The following is a 13,168-nucleotide window of genomic DNA, read 5'->3' as shown; positions in this document are numbered from 1 at the left end:
ACCTTATGGGACCCGTGTTGAGCACGAAGAAGACCAGGACGACCATAAGGCACACAGCCCGTCTCTTTGGAGCCGTCACCTTCAGAACGGTGTTCTGTGGAGTAAGAGACCAATCGATTGATTTCACCTAGCTGGATCTACGCAAGCTATGCATTGGCACAAACATTCACCTATCGAATCATGTTAGATCAGTGATTACTTCAATAAAATGAATCAACCCTTAGGGCCTTGCCCCTGTGCACTTGCGGAGGTCCAAGAGGATTGGATAGGTATTAACAATGTGGCAAAAATCCCATCTCGCTTACCATAGGCCAAGGTGGGGTTACTGCCATATTGCTTAATGCTTCACCTATGAATTCCTCTGAAATCTGATCTTGTCCTATCAGATCCAAAAAGTGATCAAGGGATTGATCAATGAGCACAAGGGACGAAGCAACTTCCTGGAATTAAACAAATCCCTGTTCTTCGTGCCTGTCTGAGCCTGTGGCACCGTTCAAATAGATTCAAAAACGCAACCCTTCTTTAAGACAATCACTGCTATGTAAGTGAGTGAAAAGGACAAGTCATGGTTTCCACCCCATTGTTTCCACTTATCTTACGTTTTCAATTTTTCTCAAGCTAAGAAGGAACGGTGCAATTTGAAGATGTTCAAACCCGGGCCATCCCTCACCTCCGTGAGAAGTCCATCCAGCTGGGTCCTAAGGGATCCGTTCTCCCGGAGCAGCCTCTGGTTCTCACACAGTGCCCCCCTGAGACGGGCCTCCAGAGCCTGCTGGGCCTCTTTCCTCCTCAGCCTGGAGAGTGTGGCCGAGTCACGGTTCTTCACCATCCTCTGCTGCCGCCGCACCACACACGCCTGGACAGGTGGAAAAGGAGGGACTGATATAATGAATGTGACATGGTTACAATTCAAAGTTACCGCACATATTCAGCATACAGTTGAAGTCGGAAGTTTACATACACCTTAGCCAAATACGTTTAAACTCAGTTTTTCACAATTCCTGACATTTAATCCAAGTAAAAAGTCCCTGTCTTATGTCAGTTAGGATCACCACTTTATTTTAAGAATGTACATTTCTGAATAATAGTTAGAGAGAACTATTTATTTCAGCTTTTATTTCTTTCATCGCATTCCCAGTGGGTCAGAAGTTTATATACACTCAATTAGTATTTGGTAGCATTGCCTTTAAATTGTTTCACTTGGGTCAAATGTTTCGGGTAGCCTCCCATAAGCTTCCCGCAATAAGTTCGTTGAATTTTGGCCCATTCCTCCTGACAGAGCTGGTGTAACTGAGTCAGGTTTGTAGGCCTCCTTGTTCGCACACACTTTTTCAGTTCTGCTCACCAATTTTCTATGGAATTGAGGTCAGGGCTTTGTGATGGCCACTCCAATACCTTGACTTTGTTGTCCTTAAGCCATTTTGCCACAACTTTAGAAGTATGCTTGGTGTCATTGTCCATCTGGAAGACCCATTTGCGACCAAGCTTTAACTTCCTGACTGATGTCTTGAGATGTTTCTTCAATATATCCACATAATTGTCCTTCCTCATGATGCCATCTATTTTGTGAATTGCACCAGTCCCTCCTGCAGCAAAGCACCCCCACAACATGATGCTACCTCCCCCCTGTGCTTCACAGTTGGGATGGTGTTCTTCAGCTTGCAAGCCTTCCCCTTTTTTCTCCAAAAATAACAATGGTCATTATGGCCAAACAGTTCTATTTTTGTTTCATCAGACCAGAGGACATTTCTCTGAAAAGTAAGATTTTCCTTTTGTAAGGCTTTTTTAAGGCGTTTTTGGAGCAGTGGCTACTTCCTCGCTGAGCGGCCTTTCAGGTTATGTTACTGTGGATATTGAAACTTTTGTATCTGTTTCCTCCAGCATCTTCACAAGGTCCTTTGCTGTTGTTCTGTGATTGATTTGCACTTTTCACACCAAAGTACGTTCATCTCCAGGAGACAGAACGCGTCTCCTCCCTGAGCGGTATGACGGCTGTGTAGTCCCATGGTGTTTATACTTGCGTACCATTGTTTGTACAGATGAACGTGGTACCTTCAGGCATTTGGAAATTGCTCCCAAGGATGAGCCAGACTTGTGGAGGACTACAATTATTTTTCTGAGGCATTGGCTGATTTCTTTTGATTTTCACATGATGTCAAGCAAAGAGGCACTGAGTTTGAAGGTAGGCCTTGAAATACATCCAAAGGTACACCTCCAATTGACTCAAATGATGTTAATTAGTAAATCAGAAGCTTCTAAAGCCATGACATTATTTTCTGGAATTTTCCAAGCTTTTTAAAGGCACAGTCAACTTAGTGTATGTAAACTTCTGAACCACTGGAATTGTGATACAGCTAATTATAAGTGAAATAATCTGTATGTAACCAATGTTGGAAAAATTACTTGTGTCATGCACAAAGTAGATGTCCTAAACGACTTGCCAAAATTATAGTTTGTTAACAAGAAATTTGCGGAGTGGTTGAAAAAATGAGATTCCAACCTAAGTGTATGTAAACTTCTGACTTTCACTGTACATACAGTATGTTGTCCACGTGAGAATCAAACCCACACCAACTCACAAACACCATGCTTATTAACTCCACCTATTGAACAAACATGAACAATTCAAAGGATGTCCGCAACACAGCAGAATTCAAAGATGATATGACACGAGTACATTGGCCTTGGCATGCAGATGGCATTGGCTGTGTGTTTACAAAACCAAATCTGGTGACACCAGTTACACCAGACATAAGCCATATCCGGCAGTAAACCCTTTTGGACGCCATCTTGACTGTTCAGACAGGGTAGGCTATTTGTTTGTCTAACACAGCACATCACACTCAGTCACATACTCACTCAAAAAAAAACAAAAAAAAACAGGTGCAGCTGCTGCGAAAGGTGGAAAAAGTGACCCGGAATCATCAATTACAAGCTGATAATGACTCCAGCATGTTTCCCCAGAACGGACCTCATACGTCCTAACCTCACGCATGCTCGCACATGTACAGACACACACACACAGACTTTTTCCATGTCTGAGTGGGCTGGGAGCTGGACGGACATTGTTAGGACGCCGACATAATTAATGGTGGGATTATTTAAGAACGGCCATCCAGGGAGAGATAGAAAGGGACAGGACATTCTCAGTGTTAAATAATGACCCATAGAGGAATGCTCTTGCAATGTTTTAGGGGGAAAAAAATATGATTCAATAAAACAGGATAAAGTGCACAGGTTAGTCCTACCAGTTCCATTTTATTTTTAGAAGGCAGACAGCCATTGTTTACGTAAACTCAGAGCCAGACACTCAAGAGTCTAGTAACTGGCATACATTCTGTTGTCCTCCAATGCCCTCTCAGAGTCTTTCTACCACTGAGCCACAGACCACAGGAGAACCCTGCTATAGCATTCAACCGGCTTTGTCTGCTGCAGCCCATTTCTGAGGCCATGCGTCATAGCATTTCCAACAGCACAGATTTCAGGGCTATGCAAATTCAGACCACACATTTGATTTGGTCTCTGTTGAGGGGGGGAACCCTGCCATCGGTGACCTCTTGGGAAAATCGAAAAGTGCATGTCTGGTTACCCAATAGTGGGGTTGGGGGTTGGGGTACGTGTCCTGCAAGGGGAAAATGATACCCTGCCTTTAGTAACTACTACATTGCCAACAGTACAAACTCCCCCTCCTCCACAATGGTAGACTGTCAGCAATCTAGCACTTCAGTGACTGTGGGGTAAACTGGGAGTTGGGAACATAATCTGAATACGAGGCTGAAAATTTGAATTATGTGAAACAATGAGTTGGTGCTCTGAAGAGATGTAGATTACAGCGTGGTTGTTGATTGGAGGATGGGATGTTTGGAATGGGATGGGAATGGGGAAATCAGCAGTTTTTGTGTGGTGAGATAACATCAAGCTCGGAGGACCATGAAGTTATTGTTTTACGGTATTGCTTTAAATTTCCCTAGCCCTTTTTATGCAGTGCCTTTGTTAACAAACTACTCCCAGACATGAGTGTGGATGCATGCACAAGCACGTGTTAATCTTAGAATTGGCATCTACCTGTGAGGGATGTCTACTTTGTACTAGTAAAGAAATTGGTTTTAACAGTACCCAAAGCCATCCAGTGATTTTATTTTATCATGGGAAAATAGCTAATGCGTACAGCAAATACTACAATGTGGGTTTGATTGGATTAAGCCATACGCTACTGTACTGTACACAGACTTACAGTACAGTACATGAACAGGATGTCTTCAAAGATAGTGAATTACGTTCCAGCAAAGGCTTTTCGAGCCTTCTCCACCATGAGCCATACAAATGATCTATCTATCTATCATCCCTACTGTACTAGTCTGTTCGTTTTTCTGAATCAAGATTTTTTTTTCTTTTTTAACTGCTTTTTGAAAACCATTCATCCTATTCCTTGGCCGTCGATTCCAGTTCCCAGGAGCATCAAGAAGACATTTTGGCAGGAAGTTGGCCTCCTAAATTACACTATGATTATCTAGCAGCATCTCTGCATAGCCTCCCCCTGCTTTGTAGAAGGCACAGCCATAAATTGATATGAAATGTAATTTGTCAAAAACAGTGCAGCCAAGCCAGTGATGCTACTACAGTGCATTAAAACAACAAGGAACATGGATTATGTCAGTGAGAGGCTAAATTGGCAGTGGCAAAACTACAGGGTCCTACATAGATTACTGTATTGAGTCGCTCCATGTAATTTCAGCAAGCCATGCCACCCACCATCTCTGATTGTTCCGAAATTATTTCTGTTGTTAGAAAAAGATAGGATTGGCATTCCTGAAATGTTATTTTGTTCAAATGTAATTTTATTAATTTATTGCACCCATAAAATGGGCCATTTTAATATATAGGGTTCAGATACTCAATAAATATAGTACCCAACATCCGATGTGGACCAAACGTCTTCCTAACAATGATTAAAGACATGAGGAAATCCCCCCCCCTCCCCAAAATTCAAAAGCTACCCACGGAACTCCCACAACCCCATGCCAATCCAACCCCAACAACCAGTATACAGTATCAGTTCTCTATGTTTGATAATATGAAGCTGAAGCTTGGAGTAATGCTTCTTCATACTATGTAATGTATTCCCTGTGAATCTGTTTCCCCCCCTATTCAGATAAATTTGTAATTGAAGTTGCTCGTATTATTTACCATAAAGTAGTGTACAAGTTCCATGTTTTACCCACTGGATGCCACAGATCCAAAAAACATTACCAGATTCACAGGGAATACATTACATAGTATGGAGAAGCAATATTCTAAACCACAGCTTCATACTACGTGTCAAACTTAGATAACTAATACTGAATACTGATTGTTGGGGTTGAGATTGGCATGTGGTGTGGGGGTCCATGGGTGATTTCTCATGTCTTACTTATTAGTAGGAAGAAGTTTGGTCCAAATTGTATATGGGTACTACATTCATTGACTATTATCTGAAACCTATACATTTTAAATGCCAATTTGGGTGAAATCAATTTGCCTCATTTCTGAGATCAAATTATATTTCAACAAAATAACTACAGAAACGATTTCAGAACAATCCAAGATGGTGGGTGTCTAAATCCTCTTTCTTGTGCGTACCTTTTTGGAGAGTAGCTTCCAGCATTGTGTTCTAGTTTATTCCATGATTTATTCACTCAAATTAAATGCACACAGTGGTGACACGTCTAGCCTAAGTCATATCTTACTCCAGTCAACATATGTGCTCACTCAACAAGCCTGGGTCTGCCCAGTGTCCATCCAAACATCAGGAGGGAGGTGGGAGTCATCAAGAGATATGGGTGTCTACTGCCTGGGGGGCTTGGTGGTCCCAGACAGGTGGAGGAGGGATGAGGCTGGTAGTTAGGAGGGCAAGGCCACTTTAAAACCCACAGGGCCTGAGAGTGGTCAGACAGAAATGGAGCACCTGGATTTTTACCGTGGTAACACTTACCTGGAGGAGTTTGTCTCACGGATGCAACATGCTGTCTCACGGATAGAACATGTTGTCTCACGGATAGAACATCTTGTCTCATGGATGTAACATGTTGTCTCACGGATGTAACATGTTGTCTCACGGATAGAACATGTTGTCTCACGGATAGAACATGTTGTCTCATGGATGTAACATGTTGTCTCACGGATGTAACATGTTGTCTCACGGATGTAAAAATGTTGTCTCACGGATATAACCTGTTGTCTCACGGATGTAACATGTTGTCTCACGGATAGAACATGTTGTCTCACGGATAGAACATGTTGTCTCACGGATAGAACATGTTGTCTCACGGATAGAACATGTTGTCTCACGGATAGAACATGTTGTCTCACGGATAGAACATGTTGTCTCACGGATAGAACATGTTGTCTCACAGATGTAACATGTTGTCTCATGGATGTAACATGAGTAGAGTGATGGGGTCTGTCCTTATGTGGTTGGTAAGTTATATCATCAACATTTTGCAGCCTAAAATAGGTCAATAACATGATGTGGTGAGGAGAGATTGGAAACATCTCAAACAATGTTTTTTGTAACGTAGAACATATATCTGAAACGTATACCTGTCTCATAACAACTGGGATATTTCAGCTTGTTCTTAAAAAGTTCCCTCAAGTGAAGATATATTTAGATTTGGCGTGTTGGCACAGTGTTGCGTCATCGCTGAGTAAATGTTAGTAGTACTGGGGATGGAGTGTTGGTGCCTGGTCGTTCATGTGACATAGGAAAGACCCTCACATTAGGCTACTCACCCATTCCAACAAGGTGACATAAGGACAGCTGGGGTGACTGGTTTATTTAGCCTTGTCTTGAAGAAATAATAACGTATAACAGTTAACCACAGTTTAGGACCATGTGTAGCACTGTGGTAGTGAAAATTATATCATTTGACTTTTCTAAAAGTGAAGAAAGTGGATAAGCTAAATATAAAATAATGTAAAAAATATCTTATTGTTTAGGAGGCAGGAATTTCTCCAATAAAATTTCTAATTATTATATCTGTGTTAAGCTACAAAATGTGGGTTTTACAGTGGTAAAGCTTAGCAAAAATATTTCACCCATTAGTAGCCCTAGTAATTGCTATCGAGTTGTTGGCTCAGTCAGATTATTTACAACTTGTCGACCATGACTGGAAATTATGATAATGAAATATTTATATAGTAGCTCAGAGACGTAAAACTATTTAAAAAATAATAATAATAATAATAATAATTTCCTACTTCCTCACTATGATGGTGCTATTTTCAGACCACATCATGACATCTCTTAGACAACTTCAGAGAATGAGAGGCTGTGATAGGTTGAGTTACATTTTGAATATATCAGGGCTAAGGGATGATATTAGGTACAAGGCGAAGCCAGAAACAACGGTCTTTGGTTTGAAACAGGGAGATACATCACCCATCTTCCTGTGGGCCTCCTTGTCTTTACGCTCTGGGCACAGCCACAGACAGTTAGTCTTTTCAAAAGATCCATTCAGACATTGTGCCCTGCTCAGGTTCCCAGGGGGTTAAAGGTCAAACACAATTGATTACCAGCCTTACATGAGCCCCCAGAATGGGAGGAGGAGGAAGACTATGTCGTGTTCTCCCTGACCTGACGGTTGGTCCGTTAATGTAAGTAACCCCCCCCCCCCTCCACACAAACACACAAAATCCATCCTTGTGTTCTAGCAAGGAGACAAGCCATGACACAGCAAAATGCTTGATTTCAAAGAAAATTCCTGGCACTACATTCTGGCCATCACATAGCCACGTAAGCTTTGGAGATGGCTAACAGTTCTAACACATAGTGAGACTCAAAGAAGGTCTGGAATCAAACAGTTTCCTTTGGCAAATTGCAACAGGATGTCCATCCAGCCCTTGGCTTCCAATTTGGATACGTAATTTCATTGCAATTAATTAGACTGAAGTAATTAAATTTGATAGAAAGCAGACACACGGAGGTCAGATCCATTTCAATGTCAAACGTACCTCAGTGTTCACTGCTGTGCTGTGATAGGTCACCGTCATGGGATGGGCATGGCCAGTGAGGGCAGTGGTCCCCATGGTAACATGGGGGACAGTTGGCATGGTGACCACCTGGTTGGTGACAGCGAGGAAGGCAGGGGCTGGGGAAGTGATCTGGGGTCCAATCACCTGTTTCGGCTTGAGATGCATTGTGTGAACTGCTGATGACAAAGACCAGATGCAGAGTTAAGAAATAGTTCAACCCTTCTGTCTGTCTGTTTTAGCCCTGTCTCAGACCTGGATTAGCTTTAGGCTATGGCATGACAGAGTAAGACGAGTTAAAGCGCATGCAGATCTGAGACCATCCCATGTCCCACTGGGGCCTTTTCCACTTAAGAGTACATCACTGTAATAATTGATGGATTACTGTCATAGTAAACAGCATTTTTCAGCTGGGGAACATGTACAATCGCTCTTTACAAAGCTCATCTCATACGATCAGGCCTGGATTCAGATAGTATTCTATTTTATCTTCTTCCTAACCAGACTGTAGTTTTTTTCTCACCCTCACCCACGATCACTAAGGATGTCTGGTCACCTGTATGGGTTATTGATCCCTCCCCCCCCAAAAAAACTCATCAACACCCCGGATCCATCCCACTCCATGTCCAGAGTCATGCTAGTTACTCTGTAATAACACAAGTAGCCCTAAGTTCCTACTGAGGTTAAAGTCTTTTAGTCGGGCTACTAATGGGCCATGACATTACTGTCTCAGAGAGAACATGGATGACTACTGTGAATAGGGACCATTGGAGGAGGTGAGTAGTTGTACTGATGACATCAAGGCCTATACGATGGATGTATCCGTTTGATCATTGGCATATCATTTAGGGTTACGGCAGTTACAGTTGATGTGAGTGTGCTTTGCGCTGACGTTCATGAAATATATGTTTTTAAACATGAATATTTCCACACAGTGGTTTTCAAACTCTGTCCTTGACGTTCCTGCAGGGTATACACTGGCCGGTCATAAGCCAGACACAGTGTTGTTGTAATTGAGGAGGAGGCAGTAGTCTTCTTTGAACAAGAGACAACAGACTGAGGACACCCTGTGGTCAAGAGCCACATGTGCAGTCATAGAGAATACAAATGCATAGAACTGTTCCACTTTCATTTTGGATGAGTCGGCTTTTACTTTTCTTTCAAATACCACAATCGGGTATACAGACAACATGCACTTAGACCACTTCAGATAGGGAAATGGGTCACTAGATTTTTTTATTTGAGTCATTTAGCAGAAGCTCTTATACAGAGTGACTTACTGCAGTGAGTGCATACATCTTCCACTGGTCCCCCGTGGGAATTGAACCCACAACCCTAGCATTGCAACCCTAGCATTGCTCTACCAACTGAGCTACACGGGAGCAAATCAAAGGACTATTGGAATTTGAGCAAGCCAAATAACCTGAATTACTTCAGTGAATAAGACACACCAATATAGATGGACATTAATGACAACAAACTGTGCACATTATTCAAATCCCCGCTAAAGACATTTGATTGTGTGAAGACAACACAAGACTACAACAGAATGAACATTCTCTCACCAGTAGAGGGGGCAGTAGCATGGACGGTCACAGGCGGTGGTGCCTTGACCACTGAGACCACAGTCTGTAGGCTAACGGGCTGGATGACAATGGTCCTGGTTTTGAGAAAAGGGGCCACAGGCTGTGTTAGAGGGACAGAGGGGGGCGGTTTGGGCTGGATTGACACCCTCTGGGGTGGGTGGGCAGGTCGCTTGGTAGGTTTGGCTGGCAGGAAGAGAATGATAGAATAAGAGATCAATAAAAAAAGAGCGTGATAAATACATTCACATTTACGTCATTTTGCAGGCACTCTTATTATGAGCGATTTACGGTAGCGAGTGGGATAAACTATGATATGTGTATAACCAGACAGGTTCAATGATTTTCTGAAGATAAAAAAAAAAAAAAGCGTCCCACATTTTGACATACACGACACCATATATCCACCATATTGTTACATATCAATGATTTATCATGAGTGTTTTAGCTGACCTGAAGAGAAGTCCTACCTCTGGGAGATTGGCTGACCCACTTGTGCATTTTCTTTCCAGGAGTGAGCATTGTCGGCAAAGGCTGCACAGACACGGCATCCTCCTGCTTGTAGGGATGTGCGTGCACAAGATAGAAGTGAGTGAGACTCGTGAGTGGTTAGCCTTCTACTTAACACAAGAGTGTTATGTGAAGCGTAGACTTACTTTCAGAGACAGTGGTGACAGTGAGGAGGTATCACTGAGTGCTGATCCAGGTGATAGGGAGGACCCAGGAACTCCAACACCTGCCAACGTAACAATAGGAACTCAATCCAACTATCTGCCAGCAGAGGCATCACATTACAGTGTCTCTTCCTCTTTAACGTCCCATGTGAATGAATAGTCATTCTTCCCAACACAGTACGGGGGGGTGGGGGGGGGCTCACAGGTCCAACTTTCCCACGCCAAAGACATCCACCTAATGTCTACTGACATGGGGGTGACCAGAGGGACTGTGTGTGTGTGTGTGTACTGTATGTGATTTCTAATCTATTACCAGGAAGTCACAGGGTTCTGGGAGGGTTTCTGACAGTCGTCTTCACTTACTTTGCCTTGGTATGGGGCCAACAACCCAATCTTGAGTCATGGCTGTTATAGGTTAACTGAAAGTGACGCAATGCTGGTGATTTTTTTTACCTGTGCAGCAAGTGTCAGTATCTCCACTGGTGAAGGATCTCCATTGTAACAGATTAATGTCATTCACCTGAGAAAGGTGCAGTCTTGTTAACTGTCACACAGTAGGATAATAACACACAGCATTACATAGAGGTTGAAATGTGTTGCACTACCTCTTTCAGTGCTGTTTCATCACGTGGTGTCAACTCGAATTCTTGAAGGAGTTCCTCTGCATCACTTAGGTTCTCAAGTTCTTCAAACAAGTTGATGTCTGTAACAACGTTGCAGGAGGAAGAGATCCGTGAAATATTACAACGTCGCTAATTATATATGTTTCAAGGTTGCAAAAGATTATTCAAACTTTCCAAAGTAGCTTCAATACATTCAAAGATGCAGCAAGATGGGGGGGGGGGGGGTTGCTTATGGCCATCTCAGTCAAAACTTTGGGTTTGTACTGCTGAGTAATGAGCACCAAAACGCATGTTATATATTGAACACAGCAGGGATTGAATTTGGCATGAGCTCACCGAGGCCGAATACTGGCCCTTCAAATGTTCTACTGTTTGAGCCCGTTCCTCTTATAGAATATTATCTCAAAAGTATTGTGGAGCTCCTGCACCTAAATGTAAACAATACCGGCACCTATTTTATTCCAAGTCAAGCAGTGGAATACGTACACGGTTTAATTATACTGTTAGGTGGCATTTCATTTCCTGACAGTCAATGAAGTTGCACGCGATGATGTATATAGGGTTTATACACATCATTGGTCGCATGTAGCTAGCGTTTACAACACAGCTATTTATGTAATAACAAAAGATTATATAAGCATCGCACCTACCCCATTCACCATCCTGGTCAATGCAAATATCCGCTAAATCGCTGCCAAAAGGGCCATACTGTAAATTACTGTCTAAATCCAACCGTAACTCTGCCATTTCGCTAATGTTACAAATTCTCAAAATCGTCACAACAAAGAATACGTGGTCACATTTCCTTGTTTGGCGTCGACTTTCCACCATAGAGATAGATAGAGCACTCATCTTTGTATCACTGCCAGTTTAGCATATGTGACAACATGGGCTATCTGAATTTTAAAGTAGTTAATTTTCTTCTTTATTGGCTATTTGCTCCCAACCCATAGAAATCCCCACCCAGTTGGCTACTTTAAAATGGTGAAAGCCCTCAATGGCAATCTCCATTTTAAAATGTTTATAGCCATGATGAGACCTCTATCTATCTCAATGTTCTCCACTGTAACCGCTGTGTAATCCTCTGTGTAAACCAACACGTCCTGCTATTAGTACGGACCACGAAGAGGGACATTTGGCTACAAACCAAGTGTTCTCAGAGGCTGTACCAACCAAGTGTTCTCAGAGGCTGTTCTTGACAAAACACAACAACTATTTGAACTAGCAGCACACCCGACATCCACAATTTTAACATAGACGGTAACTTCATCGTGTGGATTATAGAAATAAAATAAATGGATATAAGTATTTGGAAGTAGAAGGGTATCCTTCTGGTAAGATGTATGTTTAGACAGAAATTCTGAAATAAGACATCTATTCCAGATACACCATGGAGCTCAACAGGCATATTTACAATTATTGTAATCTGCTTTGATCAAACTTTTTAGACCTTACTCAATGGATATGTCCGTAGTAGAAAAAACTGTAGGTGTCCTGCAACGTAGACAGACACCTATGAAACATTTAATGGTACACAGGGGGAAATGGGGACAGCTATTCTGACAGCTATGTAGCACTTTATTATTATTGATATAAATCATCTTTGTCATTTTAAATGTCCTTGATTTGAGTGTGGCCATCGGATCCGGCTCCACGAGGGGGAAAAGGGGGCTTAACCCCATCAATTGAAACATATGCCATTAGTTTTATGTCACTATATAAAAATAGCAACAAAAAAAATGTAAATGATTGAGTGACAGGTTAACGCAAAATCAGTATCTACACCACGCTGTGTCAGCACAATGTACCCCGGTGTGCGTAGGGGGGCTATGGAATGCCCATGGAGTGGTTAGGTATGACTGCTTTGGTTTTCCATAAAAAGCAGGGGGAAAACGCTTCTCATTTGTGGTAGGATAAGTAAATAATGTGATACACCTCTGCCTTTAATATTTGATTTAGATTTATAAATGCGGGGTCAAGTTTACCGTTGAAGCTGCTTCACTCAACTCTGCCTCATGCCCCACCACTACAGAGTTCAGTTAGCTTCCTAGCCAAGCATTAGTGTTATTAGCCTTAGCCTATTTAGCTAACTCAAACCAGCTAATCTGCCACAATGGCTATCAGAAATTGATGATGCTGTCGAGCTCCAGCTAGCTCCGCGTGAGGGGCTATTATCCTGGCGATGCTTGCTGAAGGGTAGGTAGCACCCTTCAACAAGCACGGCCAGGATAATGACTCCACAGCCTCCTCCAACTCCGACTGTTCCTGAAGATCTTGGAAC

The 13,168-nt window shown here is 42.4% G+C and overlaps 1 protein-coding gene across 5 annotated transcripts in view; it reads right to left on the bottom strand.

Annotated features, from left to right (window-relative positions):
• The window catches only part of LOC124009297 (cyclic AMP-dependent transcription factor ATF-6 alpha-like), a 48,053-nt gene extending 36,276 nt beyond the window's left edge, over positions 1-11,777 (bottom strand). The window contains exons 1-9 of one of the 5 annotated variants that reach the window (XM_046320956.1): positions 11,534-11,777; positions 10,870-10,967; positions 10,718-10,784; positions 10,247-10,326; positions 10,061-10,148; positions 9,573-9,776; positions 7,990-8,186; positions 671-856; positions 3-94 (exon numbers count right to left, since the gene is read on the bottom strand). In XM_046320956.1, the coding sequence (XP_046176912.1) occupies positions 3-94; positions 671-856; positions 7,990-8,186; positions 9,573-9,776; positions 10,061-10,148; positions 10,247-10,326; positions 10,718-10,784; positions 10,870-10,967; positions 11,534-11,549 (1,028 nt within the window). In that variant the 5' untranslated portion in view covers positions 11,550-11,777. The remainder of the gene's footprint in view (positions 1-2; positions 95-670; positions 857-7,989; positions 8,187-9,572; positions 9,777-10,060; positions 10,149-10,246; positions 10,327-10,717; positions 10,785-10,869; positions 10,968-11,533) is intronic. The other 4 variants (XM_046320955.1, XM_046320954.1, XM_046320952.1 and 1 more) reach the window with 4 other exon arrangements.
• Positions 11,778-13,168: the final 1,391 nt, after the last annotated feature.

This window comes from Oncorhynchus gorbuscha, linkage group LG22, assembly GCF_021184085.1.
Source record: "Oncorhynchus gorbuscha isolate QuinsamMale2020 ecotype Even-year linkage group LG22, OgorEven_v1.0, whole genome shotgun sequence".
NCBI lineage: Eukaryota > Metazoa > Chordata > Actinopteri > Salmoniformes > Salmonidae > Oncorhynchus > Oncorhynchus gorbuscha.
This window is presented reverse-complemented; position numbering and strand designations above follow the sequence as displayed.